Source organism: Cucurbita maxima, unplaced genomic scaffold (assembly GCF_002738345.1).
Source record: "Cucurbita maxima cultivar Rimu unplaced genomic scaffold, Cmax_1.0 Cma_Scf00022, whole genome shotgun sequence".
In the NCBI taxonomy this organism is placed as follows: Eukaryota; Viridiplantae; Streptophyta; class Magnoliopsida; order Cucurbitales; family Cucurbitaceae; genus Cucurbita; species Cucurbita maxima.
In genome coordinates this window covers 3,377,910-3,399,133 of record NW_019272038.1, presented here as the reverse complement: position 1 = coordinate 3,399,133, position 21,224 = coordinate 3,377,910, and the positions used below count along the sequence as shown (strand labels likewise).

General features: G+C 36.0%; 3 protein-coding genes and 1 long non-coding RNA gene across 6 annotated transcripts in view; 2 read left to right on the top strand and 2 right to left on the bottom strand.

Annotated features, from left to right (window-relative positions):
• Positions 1-34: 34 nt before the first annotated feature.
• Positions 35-5,561, top strand: LOC111495899 (glycine dehydrogenase (decarboxylating), mitochondrial). The gene is made up of 15 exons (XM_023146054.1): positions 35-1,435; positions 1,535-1,780; positions 1,865-1,942; positions 2,192-2,292; positions 2,377-2,572; positions 2,663-2,788; positions 3,537-3,722; positions 3,802-3,915; positions 4,007-4,159; positions 4,238-4,426; positions 4,525-4,602; positions 4,681-4,806; positions 4,877-4,975; positions 5,065-5,182; positions 5,271-5,561. The coding sequence occupies exons 1-15, from the start codon at positions 188-190 to the stop codon at positions 5,363-5,365; spliced, it is 3,153 nt and encodes a 1,050-aa protein (XP_023001822.1). The 5' UTR covers positions 35-187; the 3' UTR covers positions 5,366-5,561.
• Positions 5,562-5,567: 6 nt separating this feature from the next.
• Positions 5,568-10,632, bottom strand: LOC111495900 (calcineurin B-like protein 10). Of its 3 annotated transcripts, XR_002720389.1 has the most exons (11): positions 10,216-10,632; positions 9,949-10,120; positions 9,768-9,850; positions 8,593-8,670; positions 7,705-7,813; positions 7,576-7,628; positions 7,381-7,461; positions 7,188-7,300; positions 6,927-7,060; positions 6,110-6,354; positions 5,568-6,008 (listed from the first exon to the last, which is right to left on the bottom strand). XR_002720389.1 is itself a non-coding variant. In XM_023146055.1 (9 exons), exons 1-9 carry the CDS (start codon positions 10,225-10,227, stop codon positions 7,006-7,008), a joined length of 756 nt encoding a protein of 251 aa, XP_023001823.1. In that variant the 5' UTR covers positions 10,228-10,632; the 3' UTR covers positions 6,593-7,005. The 3 variants fall into 3 exon arrangements, 2 of the variants coding, with proteins under 2 accessions (XP_023001823.1, XP_023001824.1); XM_023146055.1 differs by lacking the exons at positions 5,568-6,008; positions 6,110-6,354 and having other exon boundaries at positions 6,593-7,060; XM_023146056.1 differs by lacking the exons at positions 5,568-6,008; positions 6,110-6,354 and having other exon boundaries at positions 6,593-7,060; positions 8,611-8,670.
• LOC111495901 lies at positions 8,984-9,771 on the bottom strand. The gene is made up of 2 exons (XR_002720390.1): positions 9,687-9,771; positions 8,984-9,187 (listed from the first exon to the last, which is right to left on the bottom strand). It is a non-coding gene; the product is annotated as an uncharacterized LOC111495901 (long non-coding RNA).
• Positions 10,633-13,683: 3,051 nt separating the features above from the next.
• LOC111496481 (K(+) efflux antiporter 6-like) overlaps positions 13,684-21,224 on the top strand; it is a 9,603-nt gene continuing 2,062 nt past the window's right edge. The window contains exons 1-17 of the mRNA XM_023146929.1: positions 13,684-14,131; positions 14,627-14,670; positions 14,823-14,881; positions 14,975-15,050; positions 15,140-15,201; positions 15,276-15,351; positions 15,467-15,541; positions 16,447-16,518; positions 16,601-16,684; positions 16,942-17,010; positions 17,100-17,177; positions 17,266-17,354; positions 18,622-18,718; positions 18,816-18,869; positions 19,461-19,556; positions 19,918-20,106; positions 20,197-20,274. Coding sequence (XP_023002697.1) covers positions 13,903-14,131; positions 14,627-14,670; positions 14,823-14,881; positions 14,975-15,050; positions 15,140-15,201; positions 15,276-15,351; positions 15,467-15,541; positions 16,447-16,518; positions 16,601-16,684; positions 16,942-17,010; positions 17,100-17,177; positions 17,266-17,354; positions 18,622-18,718; positions 18,816-18,869; positions 19,461-19,556; positions 19,918-20,106; positions 20,197-20,274 — 1,527 coding nt within the window. The 5' untranslated portion in view covers positions 13,684-13,902. The remainder of the gene's footprint in view (positions 14,132-14,626; positions 14,671-14,822; positions 14,882-14,974; positions 15,051-15,139; positions 15,202-15,275; positions 15,352-15,466; positions 15,542-16,446; positions 16,519-16,600; positions 16,685-16,941; positions 17,011-17,099; positions 17,178-17,265; positions 17,355-18,621; positions 18,719-18,815; positions 18,870-19,460; positions 19,557-19,917; positions 20,107-20,196; positions 20,275-21,224) is intronic.

The following is a 21,224-nucleotide window of genomic DNA, read 5'->3' as shown; positions in this document are numbered from 1 at the left end:
TTTCTTGCTCATGGAAAAGAGTGAACCCCCCCCCCCCCCCTATATTATCCTCCACCCTTTTCGTCCCTCATTTCCATGGTGTAATCCAGACGCCATAGCCACACAAATCTAAGCTTTTCATCAAAACACCACACCCCATTTCGATTCTCAACAAACCCCATTTGGGTTTTCTTTCCCTTCAATCGATATGGAACGCGCGCGGCGGTTGGCGAACAAGGCGGCGCTGAGGCGCCTTGTTGCAGCGTCGAAGCATCACCGACAAATCGATCCCCCATTGTTCAACTCCTCCCCTGTTTCCTTCACGGCGTCCAGATTCATCTCTTCAATGTCTTCCAATTCGTTCGTTTCAAAAGGGGTAAGATCGGATTCGTTTCTCAATCGAAATGGATTCGGAATCGGGTCTCAGATTCAGTTCCGGTCCGTTTCCGTTGAGGCTTTGAAGCCGAGCGATACGTTCCCTCGCCGCCATAACTCTGCTACCCCTGAGGAACAGACCAAAATGGCTGAGGTATGTGGATTTGATAGCCTCGATTCGCTTGTTGATGCCACTGTCCCTAAATCGATTAGGCTTCAATCGATGAAATTCAATAAATTCGATGAAGGGTTAACAGAGAGCCAAATGATTGAACATATGCAGAATTTGGCTGCTAAGAACAAGATTTTCAAATCTTATATTGGGATGGGGTATTATAATACTTATGTTCCTCCTGTTATTTTGAGAAATATTATGGAGAATCCTGCTTGGTATACTCAATACACGCCATATCAGGCTGAGATTTCTCAGGGTCGTCTTGAATCTTTGCTTAATTATCAAACATTAATCACAGATCTTACTGGTCTCCCTATGTCCAATGCCTCATTGCTTGATGAAGGAACTGCAGCTGCTGAGGCTATGGCAATGTGTAATAATATTCTGAAAGGGAAGAAGAAAACGTTTATCATTTCAAATAATTGTCACCCGCAAACGATTGATATTTGTATAACTCGAGCAGCGGGTTTCGATCTGAACGTAGTGACTGCAGATCTTAAGGATATCGATTATAAATCGGGGGATGTTTGTGGTGTTCTTGTTCAATATCCTGGTACTGAAGGGGAGGTGTTGGACTATGGGGAGTTTATTAAGAATGCTCATGCTAATGGGGTTAAGGTTGTGATGGCTACCGATCTTTTGGCGTTGACGATGTTGAAGCCCCCGGGTGAATTGGGGGCAGATATTGTCGTTGGATCTGCTCAACGGTTTGGTGTTCCGATGGGGTATGGTGGTCCTCATGCTGCCTTTTTGGCTACCTCTCAAGAGTATAAGAGGATGATGCCAGGACGAATCATTGGTGTTAGCGTTGATTCGTCAGGTAAACCTGCGCTGCGTATGGCGATGCAGACAAGGGAGCAGCATATCAGGAGGGACAAGGCTACCAGCAACATTTGTACTGCTCAGGTATATAGATGATATAGTTCATATGATCGTTTTGTGAAACGTCGATTGTTAAATATGTATTGAGTTGGCTCTGCTTCGAATGTGTTTTCGTTTATATAGGCGTTGCTTGCGAACATGGCTGCCATGTACGCCGTGTACCATGGACCAGCAGGCCTCAAGGCCATTGCAACTCGAGTTCATGGCCTTGCTGGTGCTTTTGCTGTTGGACTGAAGAAACTAGGCGTAGCCGAAGTTCAAGGTCTTCCCTTCTTTGACACCGTAAAGGTTAAGGTTGCTAATGCTGATGCAATTGCTGATGCTGCTTACAAGAAGGGTATTAATCTTCGAATCGTCGACAAGAACACGGTAAGCCAAGTTCCATATTGTGCATGATTACTTGATGGAAATATTTCATGTCGTGTGATTAACAATCGATGGATTGCTTTCCAGATCACCGTTGCTTTCGATGAAACAACGACCTTAAAGGATGTTGATGATCTTTTTTCGGTTTTTTCGGGTGGAAAGCCGGTAAGTATTTGAATTGTATCTAGAGTTGTAGTTTTGTAATAGTCCAAGCTTGCCGCTAGCAAATATAGTCCACTGTGGCCCGTTACGTATCACCGTCAGTCTTACGGTTTTAAAACACGTCTACTAGGGAGAGGTTTTCACACGTTTTTAAGAAATGTTTCGTTCTCCTCTCCAACCGATATGGGATCTCATAAGTTTTCTTTTTATTGTTCTTATTTTCTTGTCTGACAATATCTTGTTCTCGTATAGGTTCCATTTACCGCAGAATCTCTTGCTCCCGAGGTCGAGAATGCAATTCCTGTAGGGCTAGTGAGGGAGAGCTCATACCTTACCCACCCGATCTTTAACACGTACGCATCGTTCACAATCATCCGAATATAAACTCATGTAGGAAGTTGTGTAACCTTTGACTAATATGTTATGTTCTGCATCAGGTACCATACAGAACATGAACTGCTGAGGTACCTCCAGAAGTTGCAGTCGAAGGACCTTTCGCTTTGCCACAGTATGATTCCGTTGGGGTCTTGCACGATGAAGCTGAACGCAACGACAGAGATGATGCCCGTAACATGGCCCGGTTTCACCAACCTTCACCCGTTTGCTCCTACTGAGCAGACTCAGGGGTATCAGGTAAATACGTGTTATCTGAGTGAAGCATCGTGTTCACTTAAAATAGATTGAGTTGACGTTGGATTCGTGTTCTTGTTTTCGAATTTGCAGGAGATGTTCAGTGATTTGGGAGACCTGTTATGTGCGATAACGGGGTTTGATTCGTTCTCATTGCAACCAAATGCTGGTGCGGCTGGAGAATATGCTGGCCTCATGGTTATTCGTGCTTACCACATGGTACGTAACATCGAAACTAATCCCGACTAGATAGAAGTTTTTAAAACCATAGTCAATTTTTTAATTGAACAAAGTCAATTGTTGTGGTCTATGAGTTCAAGGTGAGCCTCGTCAACAGGCTCAAAGGCCAAAGGTCGATCTAAGTTCAATTCAAGCTCGACCTAGTTTTGATTGGCTCGACCTAATTCAATTCATTTATTCATTGAATTTGATTAAAAATCATTATATTGAAGATCGAGTTGATCCATGAGTCAATTCATTTGGATTATATTTGGATCGCCCTTGACTTATCATTGAGTCAACTCAACTATGATATATATATATTTTTTTTTTTTTTTGTAGTTTAAATATCATAGTTTTTAGCTAAATATAAAATTTTTAGAACTGCTAAAAACTAATAAAAATAAATTAAAAATGTTATTTTGAAATTCTAAGAATGAAATAGACACAGAATTTCAAACTAATCAAAAGTTTATTTTACGCCAAAATAAAATAACTTTAATCATAGATATTGTTTATAAAGGTAATTATATGATTAATTAATTAATTAAAATTTTAAATCTGCAGTAATGACATTATTAAAATTAAAATCAAGAGTTCTTCTACTTCTTCCATTAAGATAAAAGAACTTTATTTTAAAGTATAGGGGAAAACTTTAAAATAAAGATAGTAAAAGTGGAAAAAATAAAATTTGCCTAACATGAAATGGCTTATAAGCAAATAATCAACTTAACTCTAAATTTTGCAGGCAAGAGGAGACCACCACCGCAATGTTTGCATCATTCCGCTCTCGGCACACGGGACGAATCCTGCAAGTGCAGCCATGTGTGGAATGAAGATAGTTTCAGTCGGAACCGATTCGAAGGGAAACATCAACATTCCGGAGCTGAAGAAGGCTGCAGAAGCCAACAAGGAGAATCTCTCTGCTCTCATGGTAAGAGATTCTATGGTACATTCATGGAGAGAATTAGAATTTGAGCTAAAACTTGAATGTTTGGTTGAAATGGTTATAGGTCACATACCCTTCTACTCATGGAGTGTATGAAGAAGGCATTGATGAGATTTGTAAGATCATTCATGACAATGGTGGTCAAGTTTACATGGATGGAGCCAACATGAACGCCCAGGTACGTGTCATGTCGTCTTCTGATCTTATCACTTCTGATATCGATTCATATTCGGAGTGTATTGACAGTAGATTCTGGGTGTGTTCTTCAGGTGGGTCTAACAAGCCCGGGTTGGATCGGAGCTGATGTTTGCCATCTCAATCTCCACAAAACCTTCTGCATTCCACATGGAGGAGGTGGCCCTGGCATGGGCCCTATTGGTGTCAAGAAGCACCTTGCACCATTTTTGCCTTCACATCCTGTGGTATAACATCTCAGTTCAATTTGATTGCTATACAAAAAACACTTTCAATAGATTTTAATTTGGCGTTGAATTCTAAAGGTACCTACTGGAGGCATACCTGCTCCTGACAATGCTCAGCCTCTTGGTACAATAGCTGCTGCACCATGGGGGTCTGCTCTCATTCTCCCTATATCTTACACTTACATAGCCATGATGGGATCCCAGGGGCTAACCGACGCATCGAAGATCGCCATTCTGAATGCAAATTACATGGCTAAACGTTTAGAGGTTCCTGATTCTTATGTTTCTTCCTTTTATGCCTTCAATAATCCTTGTAAATTGTTTAAGAATAGATGTCCGATCCGATTCTGTGCTCTGCCCTGCAGGAACATTACCCTGTTCTCTTCCGTGGTGTGAACGGAACGGTTGCCCATGAATTCATCATCGACTTGAGAGGCTTCAAGGTAGTTTTTTTTCTTTCAAAGTTTTACTAGAGTTTCTATCCTGCAAGTTGGGTCATTTTTGTTGTGCAATTGGCGCAGCAAACTGCTGGAATAGAGCCTGAAGATGTTGCTAAACGTCTAATGGACTATGGTTTCCATGCACCCACCATGTCATGGCCTGTCCCTGGCACACTCATGATCGAACCCACAGAAAGTGAAAGCAAGGTACCTTTCCTAACACCGACACCTTTTTCCTTCTCACATCCTGCTAAGTAAATACTAACGTGTTTTGCAGGCGGAGTTGGATAGATTCTGTGACGCCCTTATTTCGATCAGAGAAGAAATTGCCCAGATTGAGAAAGGAAAAGCTGATATCAACAACAATGTCCTAAAGGTGAGGTTCTCTTCACCAGAGTTCAAGAACTTAACCAATTTTCATCTAATAAGACCCTTAACAAGGATTTTCTCTGCGTATTGATGCAGGGTGCTCCTCATCCGCCATCTCTGCTAATGGGAGATGCATGGACAAAGCCATACTCAAGGGAATATGCAGCTTTTCCTGCTTCCTGGCTCAGGGCTTCCAAGTTCTGGCCAACCACAGGTACATACAAGTTACTTGGTTCTTACTTCTCTGCCTAGTTTATGTCAATGTTGTTTCTGTTACTGAATGGAATTCGCGGTGGTTTCAGGACGTGTCGACAATGTGTATGGTGATCGCAACCTGATCTGTACTCTACAGCCAGCGAACCAGGTTGTCGAGGAAGCAGCAGCAGCCACTGCTTAGTTTCCTACACAGTTCTTCATGGAAGATTCTCAATTATATTACAACTTTTCTCTGTTTCTCCTCTCTAGTTTCACTGTACATACATTACCAATATTGGTATTTGTCATTTTCACTTTCCTGAAACGTTGAAAGTTAGTTGCTGCAATACAACATTTGTTGCTGATTGCAACTTCAACATTGTAGTAATTGTTGCTTACCTCCCTTTTCTCTTTTTCCTTTTGGTTCTGTTACTACTCAAGCTCACAGTAGATATTGTTCTCTTTGGGTTTTTTTTTTCGAGCTTTCCTTTGAGGTTTTGAAGCGCATCTACTAGTGAAAGATTTTCACACCCTTATAAGCAATGTTTTGTTCCTCTTCTCAACTGACGTAAGATCTCACAATCCATTCTCATTTTGGACCAACGTCCTCGTTGGCACACCGCCCGATATTTTCTTTGATACAATTTGTTGTAACAACTCAAGTCTATCCCTAGTAGACATTATCCTCTCTGGGTTTTCCCTTCCAAGCTTTCTCTTCCGAGCCTTCCCTCAAGGTTTTAAAATGCGTCCTCTGGTGAAAGATTTTCACATCTTTATAGGCAATGCTTTGTTCTTTGTTTCCCTCCCCTTCCGAGCTTTCCCTAAAGGGTTTTAAAATGCGTCTTCTGTGAAAGATTTCCAAATATTTATAAGCCATTTGTTGATCTACATTAACTTTGTCACCAAGAACCAACTCCTATATGCACAAACAATGAATCAAACTCACTTGTATCTTGTATCTTTGAAAACCAAGTTTCTTCTATAATTCAGAGGCCAGAAAGTCAACCGGTGGCGAGATGGTTCGTTTGCCTCAACTCATCCCATCGCATCAAAGACACCAAAAAAACAGCCGTTCATAAACAACCAGTAAATTTATCCTACTCATGACATCAACAGATCATCTACCAGAAGGAAAACTTACCTTTCCGGAATGGACTTTCTCTGACTATTACCTTCAGCATCGTCCACATTCTGAAAAACCAAACATTATTTTTCATTGTAAAATTAGTCATTGACGCACAAAGAGCAAAAATGTCATACCTAGCATCGAATTCATTAAACAAATGGCTTTCCAAGCAACATTTTTATTTCGCACGAAGTAGCCCCAATTGGCGAAGCAATTTGTTGGTTTGATTTTGCGGACGACTAATTATCTTGCTTACCAAGAAACGGGATTCCATCAATTTAATCTGGAACCTCATTCTCGAACTGAAAAAACAAATTGTCTCGATTTTTATTAATTTTGTTCACTCACTCACCATATATTTTGCGCTCAATTTGTACACGTATGAAGAGGACCAAAACTTCGTTACAACTAGAAAAGCATACAAAAAGATGTCGATGTCGATGTCGATATCGATATCGGTATCAAAGTCAAGAAATACATTCATGTGCAGATTCTAACACAGCTCTTAGGCTATGAACAAGCTAGCTAGAATAACAATGGTAGAGTGCTGGCAAGAAATGATACACAAAGCCTGGAAAATGATACTACTGTACAATGCACAGATGGAATAACCAGAGTGTTTTGGCCTGAGTGATACCTTCGCATCGATGCTTCCTTAGTTCTAATGAAGTAAGATCCAGTGATTTCAGTTCAATGCAAAAGTGGCTGTGAAATTTTTAATCTTCAACCTCAGTGTTGAAAACAAAACTGGAAAATATCGTCGTTACATCTCTGAAAGATTAAACACCATTAAAAACTAAATATAGTTCGTGTTCTTGTAAATAACGACTTGTTTGAAATGATTTTTCAAGTATTTTTAGGCACTTGAAAAATCATTCCAACGTGAGAATTTACTTACTTCAAATAAGGAAGGGTCATGTTCTTCAAAAGAGATGGATGTTTGCTTACAAAAGCCTTCCACTCTTCCTTGCTGATTCTTCCATCCTTATCAGCATCAGCATCAGCAAATGTCTGCAGGTACTACAAGCCATTAGAAACTTCAAAGAGTTCTGAGAAAGAAAGAAAAAAATGGCAATAAGTTCAACCGAGACCTGGTCGAGAATTGCTTCGAGAAGTTCATCGGATAACCTCGTGTCAGATTCCATTAAGATTGCTATAAGCATTTGCTTAACCTGAATCCAGCAAAACTCCTAGTTAGCCAGAAGCCCAAATGACACCAACAAAACAACCATCTTCTACCCCTTGAAGCTCGGCTTACACATCAGTTTGACCCAATTAATACTCACTTCTTCACGTTCAATGAACCCCGTTTGCCTCAAATCATAGAGTTTAAACGCAACTACAAGAAATCATGGACAAAAATCAATATATATACAAGATGAGGGAGCCAAACAAACGTTCTCTTCTACACTTACAGTCAATCTTCTCCTCAGTAGGTGCATGGGGATGGAAAATGCTAAGAGCATGGACAAATTCATCAAATTCAATCACTCCATTTTTTCTTTCATCAAAAAGATCAAAAACCTAAGCATAAAGTAGTGAAGTGTCAAGTAAAAGAAAAAGAGCAATAAAATGACATGGTCAATAAAATTTGTCAACGAAAAATCCTTCTTGATTCTGACCAAAAAACTTTTTTTTTTTCTTCTCATTTGGTGGATGGAAGAGACTTTTAGTTGTGTAAAAACATTTAGGACCTCCCATCCAATGTATAGTAATTTTATACATTCATTGTATTCTACAGAGATAGAAATACAGATACAAAGTACAAACATAATCACAACGAAATGGAATGATTTTGTTGAACATAATCATAGAGAACATATAAGAGGGCAACTGTAACAACTCATGCTCACCGCTAGCAGATATTGTCCTTTTTAAGCTTTCCCTTTCGGGCTTCCCTTTAAAAATTTTAAAATGCATCTATTAGGGAGAGATTTCCACACCCTTATAAAGAATGCTTCCTCTCTAACCGATGTGGGATCTCACCGTAACTCCATGCCTCGGTATCAAGATTCCATTCTACCTTAATATATGACTAAATGTTACTTTTATGTGATTCCTTTCTACTACCCCAAGTTAACCTTTCTACCAGCAATAAATCACATATAAGGATTAGTTGAACATATAAATTCCATCACAAAATTTTTATACATGGAAGTATAAAGATTGAGAAACCTTAATGGAAACAGTGACAAACATTAAGAAAAACATGAAAGGTCATGATGACAGTGACTTGGATTGTGTGTCTTGTTCCCATTCTATGATGTAAATAATCTTAATGAAGAAAAAGGGCTTTAACACACTTGATTTATTGCGTTTACCCGATCCAGAAAGAGGTTCTCGCCATATGGACTTCTGAGAAGTGCCAGCTGAAGCTCCTCCTACAGTATGAAACCAGCATGTTATAAGAATCCAAGATGGTCTTGCTAATGAGCGTTCCCGCTCCAGTGAAATGGATTATTTATCTCATGTCAGAACCCACATGGGATAGAAACAAAATACAAACATTTGAACATGTCATTTACTGGTGTACTATATTCACTTTATATTTAGAACTTTACAGTATTCTCCACTACACTTTTATAATATGCTTCAGAACTTTATGCGGGCTAATGGAAATTTCATGCACTACACTAACATGGGTAGTGCTTCCATTATTGTTACGATGGCATCTTTCAAGAAAGAATGATGTGAGGTACCAATTAGCTTCAAAAGCATTATTCATAAAGTAAATTCATAGTGTGAATGGAGTGAATATGTGATATATGCTGAAGAATGCTGAGGTATATTCATGGAAAGAAATGTACTCCTCATAAGTTTTTAAAACGCGTCTACTAGGGAGAGGTTTCCACATCCTTATAAAGAATGTTTCGTTCTCCTCCCCAACCGATGTGGGATCTCACAATCCACCCCTTTTTGGGGTCCAGCGTCCTCGCTGGCACTCGTTCCCTTCTACAATCGATGTGGGACCCTCCAATCCACCCTCCTTCGGGGCCAGCGTCCTTGCTGGCACACCGCTTCGTGTCCACCCCTTCTGGGCTCAGCCTCTTTCGTTCTCCTCCCTAACCGATGTGGGATCTCACAATCCACCCACTCTGGGGCCAGCGTTCTTGCTGGCACTCGTTCCCTTCTCCAATGAATGTGAGACTCTCCCATCCACCTCCTTTCAGGGCCCAGCATCCTTGCTAACACACTATTTTGTGTTCACCCTTTTCAAGGCTCAGCCTCTTTGCTGGCACATCATCCGATGTCTCGCTCTGATACTATTTGTAACCGCCCATGCCCACTGTTAAGCGATATTGTCCTCTTTGGGCTTTCCTTGAAGAAACTTGAGCTCGTCTGCTAGGGAGAGGTTTCCACACCCTTTTAAAAAGTTTCGTTCTCCTCCCCAACCAACCTCATAGTGAATCAATCAAATGAATCCATGGAATATATGAGAAAAATCAGAAGAAGAAGCCAGAAAACCAATAGCCACTACCTTGTGAATCGATCCATCATCAATAATCGAACTACTCAGCTTCTTGAAAAGCTCATACAGCGCTTCCACTTCATTGGTAGAAACTGTATAACACCCACATCAAATCACTCCACCAGTCTAGCCTCCTAGATTGAAAAGGATTTGTTAAAAAAACGCCCTAAAGAAAGAGAGAAACCCTTACATCTAGTTTCACTAGCAAGCCGAGAAAGTTCACTAAGGCAGCGGCGACCTTTCTCACTCTCATGGCAACAATCAAAGCACCTGCTCATCGTCAAAATCAAGGCCTCTACAACCGCAATGATTGGTATAAATGCCGCACAGATCCGTTCGCTCACCGTGAAGAAACTTGAGCTCTGTTCAATAACAAAACCAGAAACCGAACTTCCATCTTAAATTAATGGTAGTTTCAAATATGTATATGAAAGAGCTGAAAGCGTCGAGCATTTACCGATAAACTCATGGCTGTCGATACTCAAATCTCCAGAAAAATTTACGAACGCCTACTCCCCATCGTCTCCTTCCTCCATGTTTGCCTTCATAAAACAGAAATCGCAGCGAAATCTTCCCCAGTTTACGTGTCGCATACGTAGAAGAGAAAGGGATGGAGGATGAACTAGATGGGTCACCGGATCTGGATAGATTCTTCCATTTCTGTCAACTCTCGACCCTTTCCCCCTCTGACTACTGCATATATAGAGCTCTCGATTCACCATCTATGAATTCGATGATATGACATTAAAACAACAATAAATCACTTCGTTTAATTTCAGTCAAAGCAACTAGAGGTAACGGTTGAGTCACCATTCCAATCCAAATTTTGAGATTGATTGGAAACTCAAATCAACTCTAATGCTCTATTTTTGTTGGGTTTGAGTAAATTAATAAAATAAATATTTATAGTAATCTCAAAAATATTTAAACCTTGAAAGTTATAAATAAATATTTATATTAATCTCAAAAATATTTAAACCTTTTATTAAAAAATTATTAATACCTTTCAAAATTTTAAAAAATTAAGACCGTGGTGTGGGATTATCCAACCCCTCCAAATTACGACTGGTGGTGTGGGATCATCCAACACCTCCCCTTAATCGAGGATTTACCAATCTATTAGCACAACTAAGTTTAAAGTATGACTATGATACTATGTTAGATCAACATGACTCTCCACAATTGTATGATATTGTCTACTTTGAGCATAAGTTCTCATGGGTTTGCTTTGAGCTTCCCAAAATGTGTCGTACCAATGAAGAGATTATTTTTTTATTATAAACCAATGATCATTCCCTAAATTAGCAGACGTGGGACTTTCATTATCCAACAAAACTAACTAAATGCCTTTAAGTTTTCCATAATCATAAATGGTAAACGATTGAAAAAAAAAACTAATTAAATAATTATTATAAAATTTCAAGAATATTGGACAGTGACCTCAGTGAATGGTAGAGTTTACTAAATTTAGTTTAATAAAAAAAATAGTTATTAATGAAACGTGCTTAACTAAGATTTTTTATAATAATAAAAATAATAATAACTCCACGACTCAACCAATCAGAATAGAGGATTGTATTGCATTGGGTTGAATGATGAACTTTATGTTACTTTTGAGGCCAATTTAACTAACTCGAAATTTTGGATCGGTCAAAAAAATTATCTAACCCACCCAACTCCCCTACATACTTCGAGCATAGTAGACCGAATTATAGTCATATATTATATTTAAATAACATTTAACTCATTTTTTAAACATTGGACTATTATTTAATCGATTATACTTTAATAATATGTATTATTTTATTTTAATCTGGTGGCCACGAATTCTCTTTCTTTATTATTATTTATTTGTTTGTTTATAATATTTTGTTTAAGTCTTGTAAACTTTTTTTTTATAATTAAAAAAAGAATAAAATATTTTTAATCTTATCCTTAAATGAATAATAATTTTTAAAAATCATCACACAAATATGTATTTTTATACCTTCCAATATAAATTTTAGGTGAGTTTTGACAACGTTGTTTAATGAATTAAAATAATTAAAAAAAATATATTTGACATGACATGTTACAATATGTTTCTTGGTCCACCTATCCATTTTATTTATTTTTGTTCTTAGCCATAATGAGCACTAACAATACTTTATTCGAAAATAATTGCCTCATGAAATGTACTTAAACTAATAATTTTGTTGGCACAAATATATAAATATGTTTATAGGTTAAATACTATTTTAATTTAGGCTAAATTAATTAAAAAAACATCCCTATTTTCTCTAATAATAATAAATAAATAAAAACTTTTAAACTTTTTAATAATAACCTTAAATTCTAAAAATAAAAAAAAATTAAACATATTTTTACACTTAATTTTGAAGGAAAACATGGAGTAATTTGTTTTAAAAACAGATGCAATCGAATGAGACTCTGTCTATTAGAATTGGCTCTGTGTCGTTGGAATCTCATCATCCATGCATAAAGAATTGATGTGGTATATGTTAGGTTATGGCACTGTGACCTATATGGCTCACGACCTCATGTATTATAGATGTGTGTAATGAGAATTATATTGTATACTATGAAATCATAAATTTGGTAACAAACCAAGAAATCATAGATGAATCACGACCTCATGTATTATAGATGTGTGTAATGAGGATGATATTGTAACAAACGATCAAATCATAGATTTGGTAACAAACCAGTAAATCATAGATTCTCCTTGATTCATGGTAACAAATAAGTAAATTACTATATTATATTACTATTTATATGTACATATATGATCTATTATACGTTGTAAAAACTAGTATTCGTATCAACTCGAATTCACAAGGAGTACAATTTATGGATGGAATCAAATATGCAGTATTTACAGACAAAAATACTCGGTTATTGGAAAAAAATCAATATATTTCTAATATTGAATCGGGATCAACTAACACAAAAATAAAACACTAGGTCGAACTCTTCTTTAGTGTCCAGGTAATGTTAAGTTTTTTTTATAAATACTATATTTTAATGATACTTATTAAAATGTTAAATTAGCGTCAACCATCTTTATCTTTATAGGAAAATAATTTTTTTTTTTTATCTATAATATATAGACAAAATCGTCCCTCGGTATCTTATAAATTATTTCTAAACTTTTAATGTTACTTTTAAATGTTTATGAATATTTTTTTAACGTGTTTGATTTTTTTTATTTTTTTTAAAAAATTCACAAGTATTTTTTAATTTAACTCTTGTTTTAGTTTGAAGACCGACAACAGAACCAAGCCCAAATAATCCGGGCTTGGGTCCAAAACGGCGCATGAGGCTAACCGACGTCGTTTATAAGAATCCCAAGTGGCAATTCAACTTGGCCACGTGGGTGGGGCCCATCCCCACTGGATCTCCACTGTCCCCATTAATCTTCGAGACTTTCTCAATATTACTCCATTTGAAATTTTAATTATAGATTTAAATTCTATTTTCCTCCCAATTAGAAAAAAAAAAAAAAAAAATCCTATTTTACTACCTTATAATCTATTTTATATGGAGTCTATTTTTTTTTTTATTGTTTTTAATTGATCAAAATAATTAACCCAATAACTTCATTCTACACAATTTTAAAAAGTTTTGAAAATTTATGATTCATAAATTTATTAAATATTTTTAACATTTTATAAATTAAATTCACGCAAACTCCAAAATTCACAAATTTTATAATTTATTTTATTACATTCAAATAAAATAAATCCATTCATTATCTTATTTTTGTAATTATTTATATTATTTATTTGAATTATTAATACACTCAAATTATTGTCAAATTAAAATTAATAAAATTAATTCGATTATTATGATTTATTAAATTAAATTTATGTAATATAATTGAAAACATCATAGATATATATATATTATAAGTGTACCTCCAGAAGTCGGCGATGCGCTATTCAACGACGGTTCAAGAACTACACATTGACCTTTCACTCTGATATGGTTAGCTACTGACTCCCTCTCTTCAACGCTATCGTCTTCTCCTCCACACTCTCTCTCTTCCTGGTTTCTTCATTTCTCCTTCTTCCGAATCCCTGTGTTTCTCCTTTCACCTCCATTTCTCTCCCATGGTGAGCAACTAGCCGCCAACATTCCTGCAATGTTGAAGGTTTCCTCCTCATCTGACTGCATTTCCATCTTCATCTCTCTCCTTCTCCTCTCACTTCCTTCCACCGCTCTCGCCCTCTCCGACGCAGATCACCCGGTTCTCGCTAACGCTACTCTCCAATCCAGTAATGTATCCAGTCCGAGGAATAAGGAGGGTAGTTTCGCTGACATCATTGATCGTGCTTTGGAGAATGAGTTCAAAGAGAATGACCAGAATGAAGGTTGGTAGATCTTACATCTCGTTTGCTCACTCCTTTTTGTTAGGGTTTTCATTTGTTTGGTTTAGCAATTTGCGTTAATTTTTGGTTACGAATTCTTCAGTTGTATAGTTATGTGGTTTGTTTGTTTTTTTGATCTGGTTCGTTTCAGTTTTGTAGCTTTTGGATACGTATTTCTCACTTCTCTTAGTAAGAGGATGTTAATACGGAATTTGTCTGTAATTACGATTTCTGTATGAATTTTTCTTTCTACCTGTTTGGTTTTAGCTTTTCAATTTGGTCATTTAGATCAATGCATATCGATCTCATTCGTTATTTCTATCCTTCTATTGTTCACGTATTTTACATATTTATTTTAATGTTTAAATAGTTTGAGAAAGTTGGTCAATGCGCATGATGTATGTTAGATATATCGCTGGTGGCTTCACTATTATGATGTTGATACCTTCTATATTCTATTTGAGTAATGTGAGGACATTTCTCTCTCTTCCATCTCAGCAACTGATGCAGGAGGCTTCAACAACAGCGTAGCAGAGCAGCAGGTATATTTTAACTAGTGACCATTATTCTTAAAACTTAATGAGCTCAACACGTGAGTTATGGATCCTATTCATACAAGTAAAGTAAACTGCTTAAAGCATACGGTCACAATCATGCGCTGGTTTTGCCCTCATTGATTGACGTTGTTAATCAGGCAGTTCTGGAGACTGTGGCAAGGGTAAAGTCAAAGAAAAATGATACGAAAGAGGAAAAGTATATGCTTCTTACTTGAGTATTACATTTCACTTTCAGGCCATACTAGTGGATTAAACGTGTATTTCCCTAAAACTTGTGCTTCTAATTTAGGTTTCAGCTTCAAAATGTTTTCAATTTGGACAGTGATAATGGAGCTGAAGACACTCCTACATTGATTGATCGGAAGGTACAAGTATATCATTTTTGGTATTCTATGTCAGATGTTTGTTTTATGTTCAGAGGTTGCTGAAACTTCTTATTTTCCTTCTTTTTCAGGACAATGTCTTTATCATATCTAACTTCAAGTCTAAATATCCAGTGCTGCAGCTAGACTTGAGGTATGTTTTTATTTCATATAATTGTCCCTTAAGAAATGCATGGATATTAACTTAACGTTTTTTTGAGTTGGCAGATTGATCTCAGATTTGGTTATCGTTATTGTCTCTGCAACTTGTGGTGGCATTGCCTTCGCCTGTGCTGGACAACCAGTATGATTATCTTTTACCTAAGCTATTTGATGGTGAATAACATTCCTAGGATGTGATCTGATTTTCATGATATGGACAATTCAATGTATATGTAACATGTGTTATATTTTATCAGGTTATAACTGGATACCTTCTAGCAGGATCTATTATTGGGCCTGGAGGATTTAATTTTGTCAGTGAAATGGTGCAAGTACGTTTCTCCTAAAGCTATCATTTATGTTTCCTGGGTCTCTTTTTTCCTCTACTAAAAAATTGGAAGACAATAGCATGTTATTTGGAATGCATGTCCTTGAGTTCTTTATGTTTTAGTCTTGTCGTCAGTGCTGAAAATGGAGCATTCAGGCTTTGTAGTTCAACCTGAGAAGATCAGAATGCAGAGTTCTTGATCTCTTCATGAGATCTTCTCAGATGAATTGGAAAAATACCCTACCCCTCTTATTTCTTATCTTTTTTTGTCTAATGAATTTGTTTTGCTTCCAAAGTTTTAATTTGGTAATTAACCACCAGAGATTTTTCTTTTTAATCTTGTTTATTTTTATTTAACCAACGGGACATGATAAAAGAATAGGCTTTGCTGCAGTTTGGATTAGTTTCTAAAATGGTTCCATCAAGAAGGTGGATTCTGATTATTTAAACGTGCATTGGCCTCTTGACCAAATTCCTAAAAGTTGATTCTAATCTGTGAGGTGACTTAGGTCTGTAGATAGGGGTCAATTAGTCATTAGATAATTTGTTGTTATGTAAGGTTGGTTATAAATAGTGTGAGTTAGGAAATTTAGGATTTTCTATAAAAAAAAAAAAAAAAAAAAGAGGCGTTTTTTAAGAGGAAACGGGCAGCCCTTCCAAAGCTATCACTCTGGTCCTTTTCTTTGATATTGTCAGTCAGTTTCAGGCACAATCTTTCTTGATTTTACTTCTAACGTTGTTGTGTCTGTCAAAGCCACTGTCTTATTAGTGCATGCAACATGTATATCTCTTGTGATGGTTATTGAGAGAAAAATGACGTTTGTGCTGTTTTCTTTTCATGTTGCCTTTACCACTAGCTTTATCCTTTGTTTTGTCCTGAAATTCTTTCTTATTGATTATTGTGTTTAGGTTGAAACGGTGGCACAATTTGGTGTAGTTTTTCTTCTTTTTGCACTGGGGTTGGAGTTTTCAACAACTAAGGTCAGTCTAATTTCCATTCAATGTCATTCATGAATGTTTATAAAATTATAATAGATTTCCTAAGCCTAATGCTATATTTTAGCTTCGAGTTGTTCGTGCAGTTGCAGTCCTTGGTGGCCTGGTCCAAATTATCCTATTTATGTGCCTCAGTGGGATCATAGCCTCGGTAATAACTACTGCTTCTCTGTATGATTTTTCCGCTTGTTAACAGAAAATCTGGTGATCTTGTATTGTTAACTACCCTAAAGGCCGTTGAATTAATTATTTTGGATCCTGCTCTGTGGTTCTAACGCTTATCTACCACACTTTTGCACATGTCCTGTAACAATGAGCTTTTATTTTATTGATAAAATTTTTATAACAGAGTTCCCTAAGACTCTTTTCTTTCACTTTAACTTCAGCAGCTGTGCTTTATTTTGGCAGTCATGCGGTGGGAGTGCTTCTGAAGGAGTTTTTGTTGGAGCATTTCTATCAATGTCCTCAACGGCAGTGGTAGGATACTATTTAACTTTTTGCACGGGCATGCTCTATGTCCTATGTTTTTGCGTATATGGTAAAATACTTATCATCTTGGTTACTAGGTGCTGAAATTTTTGATGGAAAAGAATTCAACAAATGCTCTTCATGGACAAGTCACGATCGGCACCCTTATCTTGCAGGTAATGTTTTTTGTTTTTCCCCCCATTAAACCTTGACCTCACAGGGAGCAAATTATTATGTAACTCATCGGTTTCATTGGCTTTGCAGGACTGTGCTGTTGGGTTACTTTTTGCTTTGCTTCCAGTGCTGGGTGGGAATTCTGGTATTCTTCAGGGAGTGATATCCATGAGTAAAGTGTAAGTATAAATAGGAATTTGTTAAGGACATGAGCATACCTTTTACTCACTCAGTTAATTATTATTATTTTTTTGTATTTCTCAAACTTTGGACGGATCTGTGTGCGAACAAGTTTTCCCACCTATTCCCTGATATCTACATAACACTTACTCCTCACCCTCCCTGCAGTATGCTAGAAGTAGAAGATTCTCTCCATCCTTTTGTTTTTAGCATTGCTGTTAGGCTTCCAATTAATATGATTTGTGTTGTAAAGAGATGGGCCAGCTGTTTAGTCTTATTCATTATGTTTATGTTTTTATCGTTAGAATCCCAAACATGTTTTGCAATTGTTACGCATGTTAGACATCTTTGTAAGTTGAAACCTTAGGCTGTGTTACCTTGCAGTATTTATGATTCTTGATAATGGTGAGAATGTTTCAGAAGTATCTCTTCCCACAGTAATAAACCCTTTGCATAGCTTGACCTCAGCTTATGCTTGTAGCCTATTACACTGTTTTGGAACAGGAGTTCATAGGCAATTTTGCTTCTGAATGATAAGTAGAAGTAGAGGACCTTTTTCAACGGACTTGTTTGAAGTTACTTTGGAATCTTAAGTACTTAAAGAAAGTTATAGTTTTCCTTTGGCATCTTTTCCACAATGGCATTATCACTTAATGAAGATTGAACAAATGGGAACCATAATTGCACTCTTCAACCTAATTTTTGCGCTCTTGCAGCCTCTTGGGGCTTAATCTTTGAGTCCACTTGATTCCCGAGCTTTGTTTGGCTTCCCAAACTCGGTGCAAGACTTGGTGCTCTATATTTGTGCTTTTAATTTCAAGTAGCAATTTAAATTCTTGAGCTAAATGTTATTAGTGGTATTCCTTTTAGAACATTGGTTAGAAACAAACCAGTGAGTTCTCTAAAATATTTGTAGGGAGTAGGTAGGTTTTTTTTTGGTTGCAAACCTTTGGGGTTCAAAGGATAAAGTTTAAGCTCCTTTGAGTTCCTCACGTGTGTGTTGTTCCTTCTTGTGAGATATTTATTTATTATAAAAAGAAGGGTGAAAGTTGGTGTGTTTAGCCGGGTTGTATATTTACTTTCAGAACCATATGGAACTAGTTTTTTAGCCTTTTATAGATGGTTAGTTTTTTTTATAAATATTTTAATTCACAATTCTTTATTATTAAGGAAGAACGAGTACTGGTTTTGTAATCACATGTAAATGACTAGAGAAATTATATTCTATGAGTCCTATATTTATGAGGTTTTATATTTATCAACCAGGTTGGTGATCTTGGTTACTTTTTGGGTTGTTTTGTCAATTTTATCCCGTACATGTATTCCTTGGTTCTTAAAATTGATGATAAGTCTATCATCACAGGTATGCTTTTTTGCATCCAAATACTTATTCAACTGTTTTAACAATTGGGTAACTGTCAGAAGTTCAGATTCATTTTCTAAGTTAATTTTCTTTTCAGACCAACGAACTCTATCAATTAGCATCAGTGGCATTCTGCTTGCTTGTAGCGTGGGTTAGTATCTACTTTCCTTTTTCTGAGAGTTTAATTTTATGCTAGCAATGGACTTAAGTTGAATTGTTTTTTTTTTCCCTGTCATTCAGGTTAGTTATGCATATTAGAAGCTTAAGGATTAGTTTTCTGTGACCTTAAATTTGTGGGGCTGAATGAATAATACAATTTAATCAAGGCATGGTTGTAGTCTTTTCTTTCTTGGGCTGTATCTCAGATAGTAAGCTGCCGATTGCTAAACGAACAGAGAACTTTAAATTTAATGGTTCTCTACTGCATGATCTTTATCCTAAGTATTAATTTTGATGCCGCAGTGGTGAATATGGTTGAGCTTGCAATGGAAAAATGTCAACATCCTCACGTCTATTTTCCAATTGAATTCCAGAATATCATATTAACATAATTGTTCTGTCAGTTGAAACTTATTTGCATTTTTTCTTCTTTTTTAAATATTACTCTTTGAAGCATGGATTCTTCGGTGGGGATACCATGTCTGTGTCTGATGAACTTGTTTAAGTTTATTGGTTGCAATATGATTAATTGAAGTTACTTTATGGGCGTATTATCTGTTATTAACTGTTTTTACAATTTCAGTGTAGTGATAAGTTAGGGCTAAGTCTAGAATTGGGCTCCTTTGCTGCTGGAGTTATGATATCAACAACTGATCTTGCTCAACATACCTTCGAACAAGTAAGGCATTCCATGTTTTTTTTCAAGAGGTGCATTTGACTTAATTGTAGTGTTACAAAAGCTTGTTAGTCTCATCTAATGTTGATGTTTATTATTATTATTTTTTGAATGGGGTTTCATATGCCATTAGTTTCTTTTGTGTGGCCTTCAGAACGTGGTATCACATTTCCAATATCTGAAGACTGGTTATAATTAGGTTGAAAAGAATTTGGAAGGGCAAGTGTAGTTGAATTAGGGAAGATGGACTTTTACACTCTAATGCGGACAATATGCTGTGGAATTATGTTTGAAATGTCTGTTTTTCTGTATCTCAAGAATAGTATTGCATCCTTTTGAATGATTAAATATTGATTATCTACAGATAGAGCCTATAAGGAACTTCTTTGCGGCCCTTTTTCTTGCCAGCATTGGAATGCTGATCAACGTTCAGTTTTTGTGGAACCATGTTGATATATTGCTTGCAACTGTTATACTAGTAATAATTGTAAAAACAATTGTAATTAGCACAGTGGTGAAGGGATTTGGATACAACAGCAGGACGTCACTTTTGGTAAGATTCTATTACTGTATCCTAGGGATTTGTGCTTAGTTCATGATATGTTATAATTAGTCTTCTGGATTTTTTATTTGTGATGTGTAGGTTGGAATGTCTCTGGCTCAGATAGGGGAATTTGCTTTTGTTCTTCTCAGCCGTGCTTCTAATCTTCATCTAGTAGAGGTCAGTGCTGTTTTACCGCTTCTCAGGTCAAACATGAAACGAGAAGCATGTAAAAAAAACTCTCCTGTTAATCACAATGTGGCCCCATGATTGAGAATTGGGTAGAAGAAAGTTGTCTTTGTGGTGCGGGTTTATAAGCAATATATATTTAACAAATTATTGGGACTTAAATCTACTTAAAGTTCTCAATTTTTTTTTTTCTTATTATTCAAATTTGACTCAAGTCCAAAATATTTTTTTTTGTAGAACTGTTTTATTTTAATTTGACTAACTTCAGAATAAAATACATTTTATAGGTTATTTTAAACTGACTAATTTAAAAATAAGATACTATATGTTTATGTTAGTTTAATGTTATTTAGTTTAAACTAAATACCATACATATACTTTTTCTACTTAATGTCGCTGATTTGAGAATCAGATACTTTCTTTAATGTGTATAATTTTAACTTAAATATAATTTATGAATTATTTTACCATTTTTATTTTAACGTGTCCAAAATAAAATACTTTTTACTTTTATTACTTTTTTCTTCTTCTTGAGAAGATTTGTTTTTGTTACTTTGAATATGGCTTTCTGTTAGTCCAATTTATGTTTTTTTTTTAATTTAATATGCTAACTTCAAATTAAATGCTCCAAAATTAACTACTCATCTTTAAATCACTCCTTTTTATTTTTATTTTTTTTTATTATTATTATAAGAAACAATTTGACTGATACATGAAATTACGAAAGTAGGGCCTATCCAAAGGAGTTTAAAGAAACTTCTCTAATTGGACAAAAGTGTAGAATAAGTGAATAACTAAGAAAAATGGAATTATTTAGACAATTTACTCCAAGAGATTGCAAGATTTTAAGATCATTTAAATTATTTATATATATGTTTTGAACTATTGTTATTTAATTGTTATTTAGACAATGTTTTTTTTTTTTTTTTTTTTTTTTTTTT

What these genes read in the sequence shown, in the direction of transcription:
- LOC111495900 (XM_023146055.1), bottom strand. An exon ending in GGGTAAACGCAATAAATCAA is followed by an intron (nt 7,814 to 8,592) that starts GTGTGTTAAAGC and finishes CTTTATGCTTAG; the next exon opens with GTTTTTGATCTTTTTGATGA. An exon ending in TCGAAGCAATTCTCGACCAG is followed by an intron (nt 7,301 to 7,380) that starts GTCTCGGTTGAA and finishes TAGTACCTGCAG; the next exon opens with ACATTTGCTGATGCTGATGC.
- LOC111495899 (XM_023146054.1), top strand. Translation starts at nt 188, where the DNA reads ATGGAACGCGCGCGGCGGTTGGCGAACAAGGCGGCGCTGAGGCGCCTT. An exon ending in GCAACATTTGTACTGCTCAG is followed by an intron (nt 1,436 to 1,534) that starts GTATATAGATGA and finishes TCGTTTATATAG; the next exon opens with GCGTTGCTTGCGAACATGGC. An exon ending in ACCCACCCGATCTTTAACAC is followed by an intron (nt 2,293 to 2,376) that starts GTACGCATCGTT and finishes GTTCTGCATCAG; the next exon opens with GTACCATACAGAACATGAAC.